Source organism: Filicampus tigris, chromosome 5, assembly GCF_054856515.1.
Source record: "Filicampus tigris isolate MCC_2025a chromosome 5, RoL_Ftig_1.0, whole genome shotgun sequence".
Lineage (NCBI taxonomy): Eukaryota > Metazoa > Chordata > Actinopteri > Syngnathiformes > Syngnathidae > Filicampus > Filicampus tigris.
In genome coordinates, this window is record NC_141221.1 from 1866698 (window position 1) to 1889804 (window position 23107).

The 23107-nt window shown below is 47.0% G+C and overlaps 2 protein-coding genes across 3 annotated transcripts; one reads left to right on the plus strand and one right to left on the minus strand.

Annotated features, from left to right (window-relative positions):
• Window positions 1-1118: 1118 nt before the first annotated feature.
• On the plus strand, window positions 1119-2969 carry LOC147146820 (C-C motif chemokine 19-like). The gene is made up of 4 exons (XM_086031183.1): window positions 1119-1314; window positions 2318-2444; window positions 2519-2633; window positions 2852-2969. The coding sequence occupies exons 1-4, from the start codon at window positions 1263-1265 to the stop codon at window positions 2909-2911; spliced, it is 354 nt and encodes a 117-aa protein (XP_085887309.1). The 5' UTR covers window positions 1119-1262; the 3' UTR covers window positions 2912-2969.
• Window positions 2970-3747: 778 nt separating this feature from the next.
• On the minus strand, window positions 3748-21963 carry rusc2 (RUN and SH3 domain containing 2). Of its 2 annotated transcripts, XM_086030843.1 has the most exons (13): window positions 21817-21963; window positions 16601-18182; window positions 15644-16127; window positions 11330-11908; window positions 9805-9978; window positions 9550-9723; window positions 8528-8604; window positions 8285-8459; window positions 8106-8211; window positions 7987-8033; window positions 6318-7158; window positions 6045-6209; window positions 3748-5272 (listed from the first exon to the last, which is right to left on the minus strand). In XM_086030843.1, the coding sequence occupies exons 2-13, from the start codon at window positions 18005-18007 to the stop codon at window positions 5002-5004; spliced, it is 4500 nt and encodes a 1499-aa protein (XP_085886969.1). In that variant the 5' UTR covers window positions 18008-18182; window positions 21817-21963; the 3' UTR covers window positions 3748-5001. The 2 variants fall into 2 exon arrangements, with proteins under 2 accessions (XP_085886969.1, XP_085886970.1); XM_086030844.1 differs by lacking the exon at window positions 9805-9978.
• Between the last annotated feature and the right edge of the window lie 1144 nt (window positions 21964-23107).

The window sequence follows — 23107 nt, forward strand, 5'->3', positions numbered from 1 at the left end:
ATCTCTAAACTTGATTTTCTGGGATAAGCGTTGCACTGAAAAAAGTAAACAAAAGTACTAAGGACTAAATTGGAAGTCACTCCAGTTCTGAGCGAGCTCTGGTCAGTACCGTCTCGGTCGAGATGGAAAATTCTGGTCCCGAAAGTAAAAACCCTGACACAGTTTGGGTTTAGCCACAGGTGATTCTAATCAACCGGCAGGTAAACGAGCTCAGTTGCGCAGAAGCACCTGTGGCTCAAGACAAACCTTCTGGACCTGAATTTCTCATCTCTGGTTACGGTTGCAAAGAGGAAAAATGGAGTTGGCCCCCTCTCGTTCTCGGTGGTCACGCTCAATATCATCTCGGTTGCCTGAAATAAAAACACTTTAGTGCAAAGTGGGACCAGAAGAAAAATGATTCAGCGCAATAGTGGTTTAAATCCAATCTATCAATATTTTATGAACGATGATAACATGCACGACTTGCTTTACGAGACTTCTATTGAATCCAGAGCCTCACCTTTGTGGGGACATTGGCCCAGTGGTGCGCTGATGAATCACGGAAAAGATTGACCTAAACCTTGATTCGGACCAGTCTTCATCTGCACAATATGCCTCATCTCAATTCATTACTGGACTTGACTATTAAAAACATGACAAAAAAGGGAGTTATCCCACTCTCGTTCTCAGTGGTGGTCGCGCTCAATATCATTTCGGTTGCCTGAAAGAAAAACACTTTAGTGCGAACTGGGATTAGGAGGAAAATGGTCGAGTGCAATAATGGACCAAGGCCTACTTACTTTCAGAGTCTATTTCGGAACCTCACTTGCTGGGACGTGTCGCACCAAGAAGGAGAAAACATGAGTGAAGTCATGGAGAGCCTCCTGTGTTCTAATTGCAACTAACCCTTGTTTTAGACCACAATTATAAAAGTGGAGTTAGCCCACTCTAGTTTTCACAAATTTGGCTCAAAACCAACAAATGTTCCCTCTCCATGTCGTGTTTCATCGATAACCTACCACAGGTGGTTGACACGTGTCGGCATGTCACCCTACACATGAACGCAACTTGGGATGGGATGGGATGGGATGGGATGGGAATCCCCCTCCCGCCCCCGCAGGATGTGGAAGCAGGCCAACGGGTGCAGCAGTGGGAGCATGACGTGACAACACTCGGCCCCGAGGCCCGGTCGAGGGGGAAGACGGAATAGTGAAAGTGGAAGCTGGCGTCAGTGAGGATTTAAAGGCCAGCGCCAGCTGTTTTTTTGGTCAGAAGGTGCAGTCATGACGCCACACAACCTCTTCCTCGTCCTCTTGGGCTGCTGCTGCTGCACAGGTTAGTTTATTCGGGACACTTCGAGTCCCTTCTCCAAGCTTTTATTTATGTATCGACGTATTGCAAGGCCAGCTGCAATCACAGATCGTTAAAATGTGAATTCACTAATTTAGTGGTGTGCCAATTAATGAAATTGTAAATCCTACAGGACATAATTGATCAGAACTCATTTGGTATGTAACTGGCTTATTTCATGATTTTTTGTTATTTAATTGAATGTCACATTTTTATCTATACTTAACTTTCCATTTGATGTTTTTTACACTTTTTTTCATTGGCTTAATAAGATGATTTCATGATGGTTTAATTGATGGAATTATTTCATGTTTTTATTTGTCTTTAAATGATAATGTTACTTCATGGCATTTTGACTTTTTTATTTGATAGCATTATTTAAATGGGACTTTAATTCGTGGAATTTATTTTTATATGTGTTTGATGAAATTTATTTTAATGGGATTTTTAGTAATTGAACTGGTAATGACATTTTACACTTCATTTTCAATTAAATGAAATCGCAATAGAGTTGAAATGTGAATTACTGAATTTGGACTTAATTGAAATTATGAGTATATTACAGTCACGTTGATTATTTTTGTTGGAGTTATAATTGTAGTTGCTGAGGTTTTTATTAGTTGGAGCTTAAATTTTCTTGAGTTGAAACTGTAATAATTTTATTCCATTTGAGAGTGAAATTTGAATTTTTAAACATTTTCAGGACTATACTTATTGGTTAATTGTTTCGCCTTTGTTGGCTTCCCCCCCAACCCCTCTCCCTTGCTCTGTTATGGCGCAACTGCAAAATGGGATGTGGCGGCGCCCTGGTGGCTGCAAAGCCTGCCCACTGCAGCAGCGCTGTAATGTTCCCCCCGACACCACCCACAAGTGATGTCTGTGACAAGTCTGTGTGTCATGTATCAATTATGCCAGTGTGCTGTAAAAGGCAATATAAAAATAAAGATATTCTGATTCGAACAGCATTTTTATTCCATTTTGCTGTCAGTGTCATACGGCCAGATGGTCAAGAACTGCTGCCTGTCGGCCTCCGACGACAAAGTGCCTAAAGGAGCGCCCCTGGTGGACTATTACCGTCAAGTAGCGGGTTCCGGGTGCCGCATCGATGCCATAGTGTGAGTTTCGCTTTTAGGACTTGACAAAGACCGTGGCAAACAGATCCTGACGCCGAGGCGACGCTGTGCTTCAGTTTTGTGTGCAGTGGCGGCGCTGAGCTTTGTGTAGCCACCGACGCTCCCAAGGTGCAACGAGCCATGCGACGCGTGGACCGCCTCAAGAAATTCTGCCGGAAGAAGAACTACGAGGTGGGCCGACTAAAGCTAATGCTAAACGAATGTATGAGGATAATTAGTAGAATTGAATAGCCGTTCTTCAATCCTTGTTGTCCCTTCAAAGCCACCATACTTCCTGGTTGAGTTGCTTTTGCAAGCTGATTATCGAACTAGTTTGACAAACTGAAAAGTGGACTTTGTTCTTTGTCATTTGTGACATGAAATTAACATTTTTTTGTCTTCTGTCACAGGATAAATGGTGTTTGGGTGTCAAACCCAAGTCACGTAGGAGAAGCCAACGAAAATGTTGAAAATGTGACATGTTCACCAATGTCCGTTAGTACACCAATAAAGTTTTGTCCGATAAGACTCTTTGTTACGTCTGATTTATATCGTGATATTAATTCATTAGGTTATTTCAAGAAAGTAAAGCCGGTGATGTTAACAAATGATGGCATTTTCTCATCACAAGATGGTGTCAATTTCCTTCAGGTTCAAAGTTATTAAAAAAAAAAAATGTTTTTGTTCTATATCATCACATTTTTCCCATTACCTTCGCATCGTTTTTTTATGGACATGTCACACTTTTTCTGCCAGAAAATCAAAGGCGAGATGTCAGCTACAAATTACAGAAAAAATAAAGTGATGTGACGGCACTGCCAGAATGCACAATCTCATTGGATGACATGATTCGCCATGACATCGTTTCTGTTGTTTACCAGAATTCACGTTTCTAGTATGGTGATTTAAAAAAAATGATGTCAAGTTATTGCCAGAAAATCACAGATGTTGCCATTTTCAGGACTTATCTTTTTTTTCTTCTGTTTTTGTTACATATCAGCACAGTTGTTTCCTAAATATCAGATTTATTTTTCAGGGCGTTGCCCTTTTTTTTTTTTTTTAAATCCAATCAGATTTGTGTGATGTCATCCCACAAGAGTTAGTACAATGTTATCGTTCTGGTTTTCCCGCCGTATTGTTTCTCAAATATTTCTGAATAGAAATGTCATGGCGTTCCCTAATTTTTTGTGACACCCTCCAACAAAATGTTTTTGTGAAATATCGTTGCCGCGTCCCAAATTTTTTTTCCCCACACTTTTCCCCCAAAACACCAAGAAAAAAAACAAAACACACACGAGTCACATGGTCGCGTGGTCACAAGAGCACTTTAGTTATCCACATTAGCTAGTTAGCATCATACATACACACAAGAAGAGTACTGTGAAGGTATTTACAGGCGGGGCGGGCGGCGGGGCCAAGACAGAGCGCCCAATCACCGACGGGTGTCGCCTTCTAACTCTTCCTGGATAACAATGACATATTTACAATTGAATACCATTGGTATTATTAAATAGTTTCAACTGTACAAGAAAAGCAAGCAAATAAGCTAATGTTGTCGATAAAGTGTCCAAACAGTGCAAAATTCCCTTCTTTTTTCCCTGGATGGTAACTCACTAAAAATTAATTTAAGCCGTTACTGGGACAACTGAGCGACCAGTTGGGAGCCGAGATGGGAAAATACGTCAGAGACACCAACGTCGATACATCGGAAGTGATCTGATCTGGGGTCGAACTGTCAACGGCGCAATGTCTCGTGGTGATGTGCTAGCATTTTACAGGCATAAAAATAAGTTGTTAAATGACGGGCTGAGGCATCTCATTTCGTTTACTGTCTTAATTTTTAAACGTGTAAAGAGAAGCTAACTCCTTCATAGTAAAGCGTAAACAAAAACAGGCAAGCTAATGTTGCTGACAAAATATGAACTTTCTCTCCTGCGTAAAAAACGTATACGAATTCAGTGTCATTCTGACGTTAGCGGTTCCACCTTAATTAGCTTGTATGCTAACTAGTGCAAAAAAAAAAAAAAACCATTTCTTGAGGAATCGCCAGGTAAATATCTGTTGTTAGCAACTAGCACCCCACCCCGCCACAGGTAGCTCGCGCGACAAATGTTTTAGCGAAGCATGCTAAGCTACGTGGGCTAACGCCAATGACGTTACAGGAAGTACGAGGTATGCATTCGACTACGTTTCCTTGATGGAGCCGTTACAATTCATATCCGTTTGACTCCAGTGATTTAAGATACGATTACCGCACAATTAGCTATTTGACGCCCATCCCTGCTGCGCCCCCTAGCAGAGAAATGGAGTATAGCAGCCTCGGTCTGTGACATCACGTTGGCCCGTCCCACCTACGCACACATGGAAGTGACTGACAGCAAGTCCAACCTGGTGTATTAATATTCACAATATTAATAATATAATAATAATAACCATAATAATATTGGCGGCATGATGACAGGTCCAGTTGGTGTGCGAGTGTCTTTGGGATTTGGATGTTTGCATGCTCACGTATGTCAGTGGAGATCACTTCCCATTTCCTGCGGATGGACTTCTGAGATCAACACTGGCCGCTATCGCAACCGCCAGCAGAACTACCAGCGTCGCAGGTGCCATTGGAGCCGCCGCCACCTTCGCCGTCGCCGCCATCCTGGCTCTCTCCCATGCTGCAGAGCGAGACGTAGACGATGGGCACCAGGCCCCGAGCGCCGCCCATAGAACAGAGCAGCCAATCGGGGTCGGCCTTGCTCAGCACTCGCAGGACGTCGCCCTTGTTGAAACTGAGCTGTCCCGCCTCCATGGCGATGTGGTGGCACAGCGCTCGCACTTCGCTGAGGGAAGGAAAAGAATCACTTGAGCCCTCATTAGCGCCATCTTTTTCCTGGCTCACGGCGTAAAAGGTCCTAAGGGTTGACCGGGGATTTGCCCAGTTTGCGAGGTGTGGCCTGAACCACAACTAAGTGTTATCTTTTTTTTAATTAATAATGCACAAATACTCCATACATTCAAACTAATAGCAAAAATAATAAAAACTACACTAAAAAATGCTCTAAAAACAAACTAAAATTAACAGAATTAAAAAGTCAAAACGAAATAAAAAGTAACTACAATGAAAAATCCCAAACTATTATAACCTTGGTTGGTTCTCTGTGGGTGTGTGAAAGGTACCAAAAGGGATTACGTCCACCTGCAAATTTGCCCGTTCTGGAGGCGTGTGCCGGCCCAATTTATCGGCTGACTCTTGCAATATCCCATTGCGAGAATAGCCCGTCTTTGTTTGGTACCGCGTGAAAGACAAAGACATCTGAGAGTTTTCGAGCAATGCAAAAGGGACAGCGATGATCTAATTATGTCAAGAGTTTGGTCTCGGTGGGCGGGTGAAAGGTGAAAGGTAGCGTCCCGGAATTGGCGAGGTTGGACCTGAGCCGCAAATTTGTCAGTTCCGGAGGTGTGACGACAGTAAGATGATTGAAAACTGGCCCCCGACACTCAGGATCTGTCCTGTGTTAGCGGAGTTCTGAGGGAAAGGCTAAGCTTTTAGATGTCTTGATGCATTGTTGTTGCAGCGAGACGGCGAGTGTTGGGTTTTGAAGATATTCATACCGCGTGGTGAGTTTAGTCTGGCTGGGTTGGGTCTCGGTGGGCGAAACCGCCCCAGCTGGGGGTTCGGCAGCTGCCGGCTCTGCCTTTTTCCCGCCTGCGGCGCCAATGGTCTGAGCCATTAGGCCCAAAACTGACGAGTCCATGCCGAGCCAGCCCGATGGCGGCCTGGAAAGTACAAATCACCTTTTGTTCATATGAAACGTTGCCTCTGCCGAGGCTTCGTCATTAGAGTATTTATCTTCACCGGCGTGGTTGGATTTCCATTGAACGTACCTGCTCTTCTGAGTTTTAGCCTTCGGTTCACTCCTGTCCGTCTTGGTCGGAGACCCGACACCGGATCCAAAGAGCCGCCCCCAGCGCAGCCCCTGAGCGGCGCTCTCCGTCCGGACTTGGACAGCCGGACTGCCGGCGGCCGTCGGCTCCTGGTTGAGGATCGACTCGGGCGGGCTTCCCATCCACGAGGGCCGCCCCGCAGATGCCGACTCGGCACCCTCCACCACGCCCTCCCTGGCGGGCGGCGGCCGGCCGGGGCGGCGCTCGGCCGACGCCCTGCGCTTCTCCGTCTTGACGAACTTGGAACCCTCTGCGGACTGGTCGATGTAGACTTGGGAGGACTGCATGAGCTGGTACCACCATCCGGCCTGGCGCTCTTGACGCTGCCGCCCCTCGTCCGTTGCCGCGAGTTCCTTTTCCTCGCTTTCCTGCCCCACCCCCTTCATCCTCTGGCCGCCCATCCCTGTGTCCTTGGACCCGTTATTGCCCCCCAGCGGGACACTCTCCCTTCTGGAGGCCTCCGTCCCGGGCCACGTCCCATCTCGCCCCGGCGCCACCCTCTCCTTCCCGGTTACCATGTCCCCGACGGCGGCGCCCCAGCCCCTCATCAGCTGCAGGGTGGAGCGGGTGGTGGAGTGCCCCGCCGAGCACAGCAGCTCCTTACGCCGCCTCCGCTGCTCGCGCCCCGTCGCCAGGAGCCGGGGTTCGAACAGGAGGTCCAGGTCGAACGGGAGGAGCGAGAGGGGCTGCAGCAATAGAAGGAGCTCGCCGAACAGCTGCTGACACGCACCCTGAGCCAGCGGGACCAAGCCCCACGCGTTGTAGTGGGCGGCGATGATGTCTGAAACGACAGCGACGCCTTATGTGGGGCTGCCGCAGCAAAGAGGAGGCTGCGGAGTGCTGCTCATGCGGCGCAACCGCAGCCGTGGCACGGCGACATGCTCGTTATTTTGCCACTAACGCTCAGCTACTACTCGGCAGTCTCCACTTTGCTGCAGAAGTCCATCTTCGTACCGCCCTCAGTCTCCTCTTGGATAAAATGTCATCATTCGCCTCCATTGTTGCGGCTTGTTTGTGTGTTTCATTCAAACGGATGTGATCATTGCATTTCTCAATTCCACAGTCTCCACTTTGCTTCAGTGGCTTGTTTTCTGGCTGCCCTCAGTCTCCTCGTGGACAAAATACGATAAACAACACATGGCCCTCATTCTGCCCTACTGTCAGCCATAGAACTTTGTATTGTAAAGAATACTTTTGTCTTGACTTCCCCTTTCAGTCTGCGACCATATGCTTGCATTTCAAAGCAAAGAGATAGCAACATCTCATGTTAAGCAGGTGTATATTTTCTTAATTTTTTAATTCTCTCAATCCAAATTCTCCACTTTGCTGCAGCGGTCCAACTCCTGTAAAAACGGGAGCCGCTCGTTTGTGACAAGATCTAACGAGTGTGTTTAATGCAATTTGATTTTGGAATGAGACTAAAATGATCAGGAACATCTGCCACACAAAGTGGAGACTGCAGCATGTAATTGGCTCACATTCACAGCTAGCAGCGGCTAACATTAGCGTGTGTTTGTTTCCTTGGACACTGCTACGTTTTGGACTGTTTTAACTGCTCCCTTTTCTGGCCACCTTTTTTCTCTTCCCAGATGAAAATATGCAATCTTACCTTCGTGTGTCAGAAGGTGACTGAACCAGAACTCCAACGACTTGAGGCTGGAACAGAAAAGCCATGAGCGAGAAGTTCCAAATGTGCGGTGACCGACAAGAAGAGGAGGAGGGGCTTACTTGAGGAGGCCGAAGATGAAGGCGTTGAGTCTCATGCTGTGGCTCGTCAGCTCCGAGAACTGGCTCACCTTCATCAGCAGTTTGTGGAGGACGCGCGTTGACGGACCTGAGCGACAAAAACACCCCCCCCCACTTGGTTTTCGGCTCTGCGAAGCAATTGGATGGACGGTGGTCCTTACCCAGCTGCGTGGAGGCCTCCACCAGGCTCCAGGGTTGACAGCGGCGCTGCCCGATGATCAGGTCCAGCACGTAGGCCTTGAGGCCGTCCTGCAGCACCTCGTGCAGCGCCGGGCATAAGTACTTGAGGATCAGGTGACCCACGTTGGGACTCACCCAGCTGTTGCCGAGTTTAGCCTGTTCCCGCCGCAAGCAGAGCTCGCGTCAGTATGGGCAGACGGACGTCAGCGCCGCGTTGGACTTACTTTGACGTCGGGGTCTCGACTTGTGCCAAAGTGAGCCACGATCAGGTCCACTGCTGTGTTGACCGCCTTCACCAAAGCTGCCAAAAGACGAGGACGCAGCAACGTCAGAGAGCGCTGCAAAGCATGCTGGGAAGTAGCAGGGCTTCACTGTCGCTTCCGTATTGAGAGTCTTAGACTGTATTTTGTTTTTCCCCACATACCAACAAGCGACATTGCAATATGTATTTTTTTTTCTTGCTTATATTAATTGTAGATTTTATTTAGTTCCTTGTCAATAAAAACGAGTGAATTCAAACCTTAATTCAAATATTTATTGAATTGAGAAGCTATGAAATTGTTCTTGCTCTTGAAATATGAACAAAAGTCTTGTTCATCAGCTGGGATCTCATGGAAGCAGTTGAAGCTTGTTACAAATAATTCTAGCCTAATATTAGCTCTAAAATCTTATTTAAAATAAGTTAGAGATGTATAAATATAAATATAAGATGTAGTAAGATTACTCTTCTGACACAAAACAGGCTGATCGACTTTATGTTTCTTTGGGGGGAAATAAGAACAATTTCCGGGAAAAAAAGTATTTTCTTAGAAATCCTTTTTGCAATGTGCCACACACACACACACACACACACACACATTCCAGACGATATGAACATGACTTCTGTCACAGAAGTCAGATATTTGGCCACCAAAGTTGTATTATGCCACAATAATGCAATACGCTGACCCACAAACAAAACTTGACCACAAAAGTACAAAATGTATTCACAAAAATGTTTTTTTTTTCTTGACTACAAAATAGAAGAGAGATGATTGCTTGGATTGATGTATGTACTGTACACTGTTTTGATGTCAATAAATAATCTTTATGGAAGAAAAAGGGACAATATTTTTGGAGCAGGAACAGCTACATTTTGGCACCAAAATGACAAGTCTAAATTTCCCCACTAAAGTGCTTGAACGGGGACTGAAATGTGACCTTTTGCCATTAAACTTGCTCACAAAAATCCTGCCTTAACGCTCACCTCTCTTGCGTGTCATATCGACGCAGATCTGCGCCTGCGAGGCGGCGGCGGCGGACGAGGAGAATGACGAAGCTGTGGAGGCGTCCGGGGAAAGGCAAAACTCCTCCGGCGGCCTCTCGGTCAGCGAGAAGTAATCCGGCAGGAAGTCGCCGTAACTTTGCTGCATTTGCTTGACTGCACACACACGAAAGAACAACAGACACCCAATTAGGCACCCTAAAGGGGGAGGAGATGGTCACATGACCCTCCCCGCACCATGATGGCGTCCCGTCGGCTGGCTGTGGGGAGCCGAAGGGAAATCGAAGACGTTGCGTCGGGGAGGACGCCGCGAATCCGACGAAGAGGAGACGCTAGCCAGTCTCTCGCCGCCGAGAGGGTTCTGGCGTCGGTATTCCCGCCACTTCAAGGCCTGTGGGGAAAGGTGGTGCGCTGCGGGAGGGGGGGTTCGAGGAGGAAAAGGTGACGGGAGGAAGAGGAAGAAGAAGAGAAGAACAGTTCAGATGGACGAGATCATCGAAAGGAGAGATTGAAGACCAAAAGTCCAGGGGAAGTTAAGAGGATGGGTTAAAGGTTTAGGCTAGGTTAGGGCAAGGGTCTCAAACCGGTGGCCATTTGTGGCACACAGGATGATACTTTGGGGCCCTTTAGTTGCTGTCAAAGTTTCATGTTAGTGTGCCTCTCCCGTCTTTTTTGCCATGTCGTTGTCCTGGGATTTTTTTTTTTTTTTTTTAAATACTTGCAAGCTACCTTAGCTCAGGCTCATGACAGCTTTTGGCAAAACACAATTGTGAGTGAAGGAAAAAATATCCTGTCGCTCAGGTCCACTCGTGTCTTTTTTCAAAAGCTGCCGTGAAGAAAAAAGGTTGGCGACAAGAAGGGACAATTTCACACAGGAGTTGGGATGTTTTTTTTGTTGATGTCTTGAATGCACAGAGAAAGTTGCGGTGCTCAAGAAATCAGACGTCATTAGTCAAAGAAAGAAAAAGGACCGGTTTGCCAATCTTGTTCACGTTGAAGAAGAAAGTTCTTGTTGTGAACTTAATAAATCTTGAGAAGACTTGATTTCTTTTGAATAGTTGAACCTTTTTTTTGTGGAATACTTGATGCGGCCCAGGCACCTTCTCCAGTGGACCCCACATAAATTGATCTTGAGACCCCTAGTTTAGCGGTTAAGAATATTGGGTTAGCGGGTGAGATTAAATCTTGGGTTTAATACTTTGGGATAAGAGTTGGGAGTTAAGGAGTTAGCGTTAGCTTTAAGAATGGGAATGAGGTTTCATGGGTAGGGATAGGTGGAGGGGTTAGGATTTAGGGATTCGGTCTAGTGGTTGGATTTGGGGTTAGGTGGAGTAATAATGGCAAGGTTAAGGGTAAAGTCTAGGGATTAGGGTAACGGGGTACAGTAAGTGTTAGGAGGCAGGGTTAGGTACAGGGTTTAAGGACAAGGGTTCGGAAATTGGAAGTTTCAGGAGTCAGGGTTAGGGGCAAGAGTTAGGAAAAGGGATGACAATCACGGGGTTAGGGTTGAATGCAGGCTTAGGTTTAAGAGTCTGGGTTAGTTCGGGGTTCCGGGTAAAATGCTGCAGAGGTAGGCAAGGCTTAAAGTCACAATTTCACATAGTTTTCAAATCACAAATATTTTAGTTTCTCATCCTCAACCTGAATTCTTCTCTGCGGGTTGGCATTCATGCAAAGGTGTTCATGTTAAGACCAGACGAAATCTCTCCTTGGTGGAGGTAATACAGTCAAGTCAAGTGACAGGAAAGCTTGGAGAAGTTACCATTCTGCATGCGGACAGCGTTGCTTCCCTCCACAAGGTTCCCAGCCTTGACGCACCACAGCGGGCTGAGAGTGTCTCGGTGCACGGGCGGCAGGGTGGGGGGCGCCACCCCCCTCTTCACACCCAGGCTGGCGGGGGGAGGGGTGCGGGGCGGCCCCGTGTGCACTGCGCTCTGCGGGCAGCGCGAGAGGTTGGGAGGCGGCGGGGGGCTCGGGGAGCACGTGGAGCAGGTCTCGGAGCTGGCGGCTCCCTCCTGAAGGTGCACCGGGGAGTAACTCCCGAGGGGGGACGGCCGCACAGACCCGGGGGGAGCGGCGGCTCTGGTTAGGTCCCCTCGATGCTGCGTGTTTTCGGTGGCGTCCTCGCTCTCGTCGTCGGTGCCGCCGGAGCCGGAGCCGGAGCGGGCCTGCACGCCGGACATGTAGCCAGTCAGCAGGGGGAGCAGAGGCTTGGGCTGGGGGGGTTTGGAGGCCAGCTGATGCTGGAAGGTGAAGGGCTGGATGGGGAGGGAGGTGGGGCGCCGGTCTTTGCTGTAGCGCACCACGCCTGGATGGACGTCAGACCGGCTGGAGGGGCCGCCTGCATCGAGGAGAGCGGAAACCATTCGGTGAGAGGGGCCGACGTGGACCGTAGACTTGTTTTAAACAGGAAAAGCACCAAAGTGTCTTTTCACGTGAAGCGAGGCAGGAAAGTGGTGAGGAGTCCAAGGACGACAGTTCGGTGCAATGTAATAAGATCGTATTTTAAAAACGAGATCATTAAAGGAAAAACAATGAGCTGAGCAAGTGGAGCAAGAGGGGGTGCGAGGCAGGCGAGCGGTGGTGAAGCAAAGTGAGCATAAACACTTTGACACTAAAAAAAAAAAAAAAAATTACAGAGGGGAAAAATTACAAGTAGCCTGTCCATTTTTGTGAGCTGGGCAAGTGGACCAAGTGAGTGTGCGAGGCAGGCAAGCAGTGAAGAAGGAAGGTGGAAATAAACCAAAAAGGTCTTTTTTCAAAAAAGAACACATACGCACACAAAAAAAAAAAAATTATCAAGCCAATCTTCTTTTGTCAGTTGGGCAAGTGGGTGTGTGTGAGGCAGGCAAGAAGAAGGCTGAGCATAAACCCATAATATAGTTCTCCAAAATAAAAAAACAAAGCTGAATAAAATTCTACCTGGACAATTTACTTATGCGAGTTGGGTGGGTTGGTGTGTGCGAAGTAGGCAAGAGGAGAAGACATTGGAGTGTAAACAAAATATTTGTTTGCTTTAAAAAAAAAAGAAAGAAAAAGAAAAACGTGTTGACTCCACAAAACCGCTTTGCGAGCGGGTGCACGTGAAGCAGGCAAACGTTGACCAAGAAATCTGAGCGGAAAACTGGAAATGTTGTGTTTTGAAAGCTACGAAACAAAGGAAAAAGCAAGTTAAAGCTCTTGACTTGATAATACAAACTGACGTGGTTGTCATTAGAAATCAGTAGCATTAAAGCAATGTCGTCACTTGCCAGTCAGCAGCTAACACGAGCGCACGTTCTTTAGCTTACTTTAGCTCTGCCGCATGACAGTCCAGAACGTGGACATCATGGCACTGCTCAGACGTCGCGCACGCAGATGCAGAAAAACATACACGGACAAGACACACACAAACCTGAGGCTCCAACATCAGAAGGATTTCTTCTCCCAATACACAGCAAGTGTTACGGGCACACACACTAACGCGTGTGTGTGTGTGGGTGTGCGCGCGCGAGAGAGACGCCTCACAGCATTGCGCAAGCTGTTTGTCAGTCGAAAGGCCGACCTGCTGCTATCACTTGAGATGGGCGCACTGCCATTGGCTGCCACGGGGAGAAACATTGAGTTGTAGTGGCAAAGGTGGAAGAGAGGAGGAAAGGAGAAATGAAAGAAGGACAGAGGGAGGAGGAAAGGATGGAAGTCAGCAAGGAGTGTAAGAACAAAAAAAAACGGAAGGAAGAATGTCAGGAAAAAGCCAGGAAGTGAGGACTGAAGGTAGGAAGGAGTACAGAAGGGGGAAAATCAAGTGGGAAGGAAGAAAGGCGAGAAGAAAGGAAAAAACAAAGGGAAGAAAGCAGCACGGATAAAAAGAGGGAGACAGGAGGGAATAATGAAAAGAAGTAGGGAAAAATGAAGGAAGGAAGAAGAAAGGAAGGAAGGACATAAGAACCAAAGAAGGGATGAATGGCGGCGTGACAGAATGAGAGCAAGAGAGAGAGGAAGAAAGACAGAACGAAAGAAAAACAGAAAGAAAGAAAGAAAGAAAGAAAGAAAGAAACTTAGGAAAGAAGGAAGTAAGGCAGACAAACAGGGGGAAGGAAGGCAGCAATTGAGGAAGGAAGAAAGGAGGTATTGTAGGGGGGACAAGAATAAAATAAAGTAGGTAGGAGGGGAGAAAGGCAGGAATAAAGGACAGAAAGACTAAAATCACTATAGAGGGCAGGAAGGCTGAAAGGAGGAGGAGAAGAAAGGCAGAAAGGAGAGAAGGTGGATGGAACGAAGGGAGTAAGTATAGAAAGAAGGAATGACAACAGGAGAGGCAGAAAAAAAGAAATAAAGGAAGGGAGGAGGCAGAGAAAGAGGGAAGGGTGGAAGAAAAGAAGCAAGGGGGGAGATTGGAAAAGGAAAAAAGGGAGGGAAGCAGGGAGAAAAGAATGAATGGAAGAAGGCAGTAAAGAAGGGAGAAAGAAGAGGAAAAGAGGGAGGGACAAAGGAAGGAAGGAAGGAAGTACTTTAAGATGGAAAGAAAGTGGGAACAAAGGAAGTAAGCCAGTGAGGCACGAAGGGCAGTGAGAGAACTGAGTGCAATGATGCGTCTCGGCCACAGGAGGCACCACTGTGCCATGGTGGAAACAGCCTTGACAGTGCACAAACGTCCCCAAACGTTTCCTCTCCGTCGTCATCGTCCCTCTGATGCCATCTTCTGCTTTTACTCATCACTTTGTTTACCATCAGGCAACTTTTTTTTGTAGCTTCACGTTAGCGTCATTAGCACCATTAGCTTGGACAGCGGCCCACCACAGGCTTTTAAAAACAAAGCCCAGCTGATTGAAGGCAAACCTGATGAATAAAACATGCGCGGCACTCTCATTAACATTCCAAACCATTGACGGAAGCATAGAAGAAGACGACGAGGAAAAAGAAGAAGAACCAGCTTCCACAGGCTAACCTAATTCCTTAAATCTCCCGTGTATTTATTTATGCAGACATTGACTGATTATCTGATTGCGGGACGCAGGATTACGCTATGAAAGTGCAGAACGTTGTCTACTTTTGCAGCTCTGATTCTCAGAATAATGTTGAACAGCACACATGCGCCCACCAAGAATGGGGAAATCGATCAAGAAAGGAAGGATGGGGCAAGAATGAAGGATGAAGAAAAGAAAGAATGAATGAACAAAGAAAGGAGCTCAGAAAGAAAGGAGGCGACGATCGAGGGATGAAGGTGGGAAAATGTGAAGGAAGGAAGGAAAAAGGGAATAAAGTTAGAAACAGAAGAAGCAACAAATGAAGAAGGGCAGGAAGCTTGAAGGAAGGAAGACATGAATGAAGAAAGGCGGGCAAGATGAAAGTAAGAAGGAAAGTTAGTTCTTTATTTTTTACTCCAATCCAACCTGCCTTCTAGACTCGGGAAGGAAGGAAGGAAGGAAGAAAGAATGAAGAGGGAAGGAATGACAAAACGAAGGAAGGTGGAATGGAAAGACTCCAGAGGGAAGAAAGAACAGAAGGCAAAAAGGGTGAAGGAAGGAAGGGAAAGGAAGAAAGGCGGCAAGGAAGGTAGGAAACCACCAAGGAAAGAAAGTCAGGAAGGAGGAAAGGAAGAAAGAAAAGAATGAAGGGGAAAGGGTCAAGAAGGAAGGATAGAAGGATGAGAGGAAGGAAGATGAGGGGAGGGATGAAGCGACAAAAGAAGGAAGACATGAAGGAAGGAAGAGTAAAAAGGAAGATGGGATAGTAGGAAGGAAGGAAAGACGAGAGGAGGGATGAAGGGCAGGTAGAAAGGAAAGAAAAAATGAAAGCAGACTGGACTGGAGGGAGGAAAGAAGAAAGGAAGGAAAAAGGACAGCGTGAAGGAAGGACAAAACAAAGAAAGTAAGGAAGAGGGAAGGAAAGAATTACGAATGGAAGGAATTAAGGAAAAAGGCTATAAGAGTGAACAGAAGGAGGGATGGAAGAAAATGACAAAGGATGGAAGGAAAAAGGAATGAAGGAAGCCAAGAAGAAAGGAAAAAAGTAAAGCTAATGACAGGTGGAAGAGAAAGGCAGAAAGGAAGGAAGAAAAAAAAGTGAAGAAATCAAGGCATCACGGAAGTCAAACCTTGAGCGTCGGACTCCCTGGCGTCGTCTTGGCCGCAACAGGCAACGGGGGGCCCCGTGGCCGCCGCGTGGCCCTCCCGGCCGGGCGACAACTCGGTGGAGGAGAAGGGATCCGCCTTGACGGGCGGCGAGCCGCCGTGCCGCCGCTTGCTGCGGGCGATCTCGGCGAAGGAGGTGACCCGCGGAGGGGGCGGCTCGGTCAGGGCGCCGCCCCCCTCGCTGAGGCGCACGGGGCAGCTCAGCATCCGCTCCAGAGAGCCCAGGCGTGGCCCCGGCGACTTGTCCAGGTTGCGGTCGTAGCTGCGGGATCGCGGCCGGCCGCCTACGGCCCCCGGGGCGCCCCGCTCGGCCAGCGGGGGCGACACGTTAACGTACACTTGACCTTGGAGCGGGACGGGAGGAGCATCTGGCTCGTCGACCTCCTCCTCGTCTTCGTCCTCTTCTTCCTCCTCATCATCATCATCATCTCTCGCCGCCACATGTCGCTAGAAGAAGAGCGCGAAATGCATTTCAGACCATTCTCTGTCCACCAATCGGCACGCTGCACTCCCGTCTACTTAAAGTAAAAATGTGACGTCATAGGTGACTGGCACTCAACTCATTTGGCATGATTTGGAGTCACACTTGAATATTTAGCACAACAGATGTTGCCCGAACGCGGTGACCAAGCGTCACGGATGTACATGTAAAAATAAACTTGTAAACGAGTCGTCAGGCGGCGTCATGTGACAGTGGCCGAAGAAAAAGCAGAAGCCAATTCCTTTTTCTTTGCTTGCAACCACTCATTTTCGATGCCCATTTTGTACACAAGAAAAACAACAAAATATAAATAGAGTATAATTAATCTAACATTTAAAAAAAAAAAATCTAAATCAAAATTGCATAGCAAAGTCCAAATCAGAGTTTAAATGAAAATAAATGAACCTATTAAAATGCCAAAGTAAAACTGACCACTTACCGTCATTGAGTTTTCATGCTCCCCTTCATCTTCCGCTTCCTGGTTGTCCCTCTGCCGGAACAGGAAGTACTCACTGGGCTGCGTGGGACTAGAGGGGCTAGCCCTGCTCTGCTCCTCAGAGCCGCTGTGGACCGACGATCCGGCGGGGCTGGGTGAAGACTGCGACGACAGGTCGCAGGTGACCAGCTTGTAGTAATTCTGGGTGGCCACCACCAGGCGGGCCTGACTCTGCAGGCAGGCCACCGGCCCACCTGCGGAGCCACACGGCGGGGGACAGTAGGAGTTGCAGTTGGCGTCCAGTTCCTGGGCGGCCTGGTGCTCCGCCGAGCAGGAGCACGCGGAGAAGGCGGATAGCGGAGGCACTCGGCCGAGCGGGAAGGCCAGCGGAGGCTCCGTCGGCGATGTGAGGAGGTCCAAATAGAACGCACCCCCCGTCGGGTCGCGCGGGTCAACCGGCGGGGGGCACTCGGCGGGGCTGTTCAGGTTAGCCGGCTTCTCGGGGACGCTGTTGTTCATCTTGTTGTAAATGGTGCTGAAGTTGACCAGAACGCCGTCCGAGCTGTTGCAAGATGAGTCGCTGCCGTAGCCCTGCGGGCACTCTGGGAAGGTGTCGGGGAAGTCCTGGGGGAAGTCCCGCGAGCGGTTCTGGGCCAGGGTGCAGCAGGAGCAATGCTGCGTCGACGAGCCCGAGGAGTAGGAGCCCGTCTTGCTGCTCCGGCCGCACGGCATGGGATCATCTCCGTCTTCGTCGTCTTCCCACTCGTGCTCGCCGCAGTCCACCGACATGTTGGAGCCGCTGCTGCCGTGCCGCCGCCCCAGCTCTGTCGCTTCCGAGTCTCGGGTCACGCCGTTCCGATAGCGCGCCTCCGACGCAAAACCCAGGGCGTGCAGGCGGAAGGACGGTGTGGCAGCGTCGGTGTGGCTGTGGAGATGGAAGGAGGAGTCCTCGTGGTAGCCGCTCAGGTTGTCTTCATCCTCGTCGTCCTCGTACTCCTCATCGTCAGTTTTGATCAGAAACGGATTCCGACGCAGCGGGTGGCGGCTCCTGGTTTTGACTCGGGGTAACGTATGAGCCGCGACCAGTTGCTCGTCGGAGATACTGGAGGTGAACGAGGAGTCGTCGCTAGCCGTGCTTCCACCGCCCTTCTTCCCTGGTCCCCTGTTGGGGGCAGAGGTCTGGATCAGGCTGCTGTAGAGCAGCGCCTCCCTCTGGAGGACATCCCTCTCCGGGAGGGAGGTGGTGCGACTCAGGCCCAAGTTCTCCGGGGGGCTAAATGGGTTGCTCCTCTTTAGAGAGCCGCCCCCGACACCGCAGACCCCCTGTCGCCGCCCCGACACCTGGCAGTGCACCAGAGGGATGTGGTGCACGATCAGGGTCTCGCCGGACAGTTTAGGGGGGCCGTCCATGGCGGAGAAGGGGTGCGGTTGGGACTAAGGTGATGGTGCGGTATGTTGACGCTCAGGTTCAACGGCGGCAGGCCGGGTGCAGCTCAGGGGCATCGCCGGGGACTTGGAAGGAGAGGTCAGGGACGTTGAGGGCGTGGTCAGAGCGGTACACAAAGTCATAGACGAAGAGAAACATCTGTAAACACAAACAAAGATGATACAAATTGATTTTCGTCACCGCAGAGAACTCGATTGGATCCCTTTCTCAACTAGACGAAGAGGCAACAAGTCTCAGGTGTCAACTAGTCACAAGAGTCAATTAGTCAAACGCGTCAACTAGTCACATGCGTCAACTAGCCGTACAAGTCAATTCCTATTAGTTGTCTTGGTTACAATTATCAATTTTCTTCATGCCATGTCTTCAGACATTTCTTTTAAAATGATCCGTTCAATCCAGAGCTAAGCGCTCACGCGTTCAATAATTGCCTGTGGAACCGGCTTAGTGCACAGTGGAGAGACAATCCCACGTGGATGGATTCAAGCATATTTTTAAGAAAGAGTAAAGGTCTTAAACCCTGCTAAGAACCTTCAGTGGAATAAGACAGAATCCAATTAGGTCAATCTTGAGGATTGTAACATGACTTGACTGTCGGTGTTTTTTTTTAACTGTTACCTTTTATTCAAATGAGAGGGAGACAACACAGGTCATATACCCACACAGGTCAACTAGTCACATGGGTTAAATTGTTGCACTTGTCAACTAGTCAGTCATGTCGGCTTGCCGGCAACTAGCTACACTTGTCAACTAATTGGGCGAGCTAACTAGTTGCATAAGTTGATTAGTTTGAGCGTCAACTATTCATACAAGCTGACCAGTTGCAAGTGTCAAATTGTTGTATGCATAAACTTAACTCCATCAAAAAGCAGAGACGATACCAATACGGCCTTGGAGTTCTCACCAGACAATTAGCTGTGTCTGATTAGCACGTTAACGGGCCTACTTTGCTAGGGGACAATCTCTCTTACATCACTGCGGATGTACTTCCAGGAAAAGGAGCAGAGTGGGACAAGGGCCAAGTCCACCCATCCCACCAACCCGCCACCCCAGAAAGGGATTCCATAATTAGCGGTTCCAGTTGGCATGCACCAATGAAGCGCTAACAGATGCTAAAAGACAGATGCCACATGTCAACACACAAGCTAATGTTGGCCATCCCTGCGTAGACTCCACATTGACGAGCACTTAACAACACTGTAAGTAATGACCTGCACTTGTAAACTTGCCCCTGCGACACATAGAAGTCATAAGTCAACTAATCACACTAGACAACAAATCGGACGTGTCAATTAGTTATACAAATGAAGTAGTGAAATACATGAAGCGGTAAAATAAGCAACTAGTCTCTCGCCAACCAGTCACACTCATCAACAAATCTTTCTTGTCAATATTTGTTCTTGTACTTGTGTCTTTTCAATTTGTCTCACATCAACCAGTCTGTCTCATCAACCAGTTGCACATATCAACTCGGCTCTCTTGTTAATAAATCTCTCTTGACAACTAGTCGACCTTATCAACTTCCCTTTCTTATCTACTCGTATTGTTGCCAACTATTCTGTTCATCAACCAGTCTCTCCAGTCAACCCGTCGCAATCATCAACCTGTCTGTCACACTCGTCAACTAGTCACTCTTTGCGTCAACTAGCAACACACACAACAGGCAACTTGCTGTTCTAAAGATGCCCATGACCTGGATGGACGTTTCCCAAATGACTTGGGTTTGGTTCCCCAACCTGATTGTGCATCTAAAGTAGATTATCTTAGCAACGCTTATGTAAGAGTTGACCGCCATCGTCACTAGCTGCCTTGGGCTAGCATCTTGTGTTAACATGACTGTGACTAGTGGACAAGAAGGGCGTCAGGGAGACACACTGCAGCTGTAGGAAACTATTCATAGACATAACACAAGCCTTAGTGTATGACATCAACACACACCCTGACATACACACACACACACAAAATAGAAATTATGTACATCCGGCCAGTGCAGGCTGACAGTTACGTAACGTGAGGAGAAATGTTCCAAGAAGTGAGCAGACACAAAAAACATCTTGTCTGCAAGATAGACACAGACCACTTGAAAAGAGTCACGTCAGCTAGTCACACTTGTCAACTAGTCGCACGTACACGTCAACTCATTGGAGCCGATGAGAACTAGTCACACTACTCCACCGATCACCCTCGTTGACAACTAGTCACACACACCGACTAGACAGACAAGTTAACTAGTCACACTAATGAAACTTGTTAACAAGTCACACTTTCCAACAAAGAGTTGCACTTCTTTATGTTGTCACACTTGTCAACTTGTCACTCTTCAACTAATAGTCGCAAATGGCAACTAGATTCTTGTCAACCAGTCACACTCACCGACAACTAGTCAAATACGTCAACTATATGAATGCATCGGACAGTCACGCTTGTCAACTATTTAAACTGCTTGCATTACCAACTAGTCACACTTGTTATCTAAGCATACTTGTCAACTAGTCACACTCACTGGCTCATCACTCATCAATTGGTCGCAGTCATGAACAAGACAGACTTTTCATCCTCACATATACTACTTGCAGTGGTCACTCCCTTGTTAACTAGCTGCATACATCAAGTTGTCACTCTTGTCAACTATTCATACTTATTGATTAGTCACACTGGTCACCCAAGCCTAAACTAGTCACACAGGTCACTCTCTCGCAACAAGCCACCAACAAGTTGGACCAATATCATTCCTCAATTAGTCGTACACATCAACTAGTCAGACCAGTCACTATCGTCAACCAGTTGCATTGGTCACTCTTGGGAATTTAGTGCACTCATGAAGTAGTCACACAGGCCACACTTCAAATGGTCAAATCTACAACTAGTTTCAAATATCCACTAGTCACATTGGTCAACTAGTTGTAGTAGTCAAGAGTTGAGTTTACATAACGAAGAAGTGACATAATGCTGCAGTTCAAGTGTCCAGGTACACACATCAGCAGGCATTAACCTACATCTACATCACACTCCTCTACAGTATTTATGTACCACAAGAAACATCCACAAGATTAAGACACGGGTAAGTAGTGCATCCGGCCTGAATTCAAAATAAAAGAAAACAACGAAACTATCCTAACACTCACAGCTCATTTAAAGCTGAGTCAATTGTAGCTATCCCGATGTACAACAAATTCGTACTAAAGTTAATGTAAATAATAGTTATTAAATTACTGGTATAAATCAGAAACTGAATGAGGCTTTTATTTTAAAGGATGAGAAAATTGTATTCACTGCTTCCGTGTAGCGTGACGGATGTTTGTTTCTGTCATATCGGAATCAATATGTGATCAAATGGAGTCTTGGGCCTCTAGTGCGTCATTAATCGAACACCGTAATCAAATATAAACCGATAACAATGTGTTTACGTCTCATCATCTCTTGACAATGCGACAAAACTTGTGACAAATGACGTTACTAGCGGTACTGGCACAAATGTCCTTTGTGTCAATGCGATAAAAAAAACGAACAACAAAATGTACGGCAACACAGAACCGAACTCTGCTGTCTTTTCAAACAAAAATTGAACCCATGTCTTCACGACGACAAACGTTGTCGGATAAAACGAGACGAGAAGATGAGTGGATGTGGAGAAAATTAGGTTTGAGGATGAGGCTCAGGGAGGCGTCGTCTGTTCGGTACGAATGAACCGACAAGCCTGCGGGGCCGAAGCCCCGAACGGTGCTTCGTTTGTACCCTTTGACACCCGACGACGGCACCAATTAAAAGCAGTTACCTTGTCCGGGGTGGTCGTCCGTGAAACGGAGGGGTCACTGTCCGTGTCCTGTGTTTTCACGCGCGTGCTCGTGCATATGCGGGTGCAACGACGACGAAGATGCTTCTTGTCGACTTGGCGGACGAAACACACTGCGCATGCGCGGGGATGGGACTGTCTTATCTAACCCGCATCATGACATCCACTTGTAGCCATGCCATGGATGATTTTTATTATCGTTGTGAATAACAATAATAACCTGAAGTGAGAGGCGTCATTAAAACTCAAGATTCAACACAAAAACGACGTTTTCTAGAATGTTCCAATGTGATATGTGCACCCATGTTGTCACTTGTCGCTGACATCACAGGCGGTTCTACTTCGTACCGACAAAATTAAAAAGAAAAAAATGTGAAGAAATTTGTTGCTAAGCGAAATGAGCGTGTGTATATAAATGCAACGTGAGTATGATCTTGTACTATAAGGTCAGTTTTCTACTTTTTGCCACAAGATGGCGCTATATAACAGTACCGGTAAATCTAAAATGGGAATGTAAACAACAGGAGTGATTTAAACACGTGTTGGCTCACTGATGAAGTGGCGGTATATGATCATATACTGTCAGTCTAATAGCATGATTGTCCTTGGTCATTCATTTTTAAATTTTTCTGACTAAAAACAACAGAAATACACACACACACACGCACGCACGCACCCCCCCATATATATATATATATATATATATATATATATATATATATATATATATATATATATATATATATATATATATATATATATATATATATATTTAATATATATATATTATATTGTGACAGTGAAGTTTAAAATAACATGAGCAATTATGCTAATTGGCTAATGATACACGTGTATAGTGTTGTAAAGGAGCATTTAGTTGGACCAACTATTATGGTAATTTCATAGGGCCATACTGTATATGATCCTTTGTATTTATACTATGACAATACAAGGTAATTTCACATTAACATATAGGGTAACTTTATAGGTAAATAGTTGGCATGTTAGAAGAAGACCTTATAGTAACTTTACAGGTCATAATGTGTTTGCATTATCTCGCTAAATTTTGAAAATGTATAGTACTGTACTCTAATATTTATAGGTCCAAATATTGTAATTTAGACAACCATATGTGGTAACTTTATAGGTCTTTGTAATGTATGTTGTAGCGCCATATATGTTAACATTATCTGGCCAAATGGAAAATTTGCAAAACCTAACTCTATAGGTCCATATACCATATTTTATAGTATTTTATAGGGCTATAGAGTCA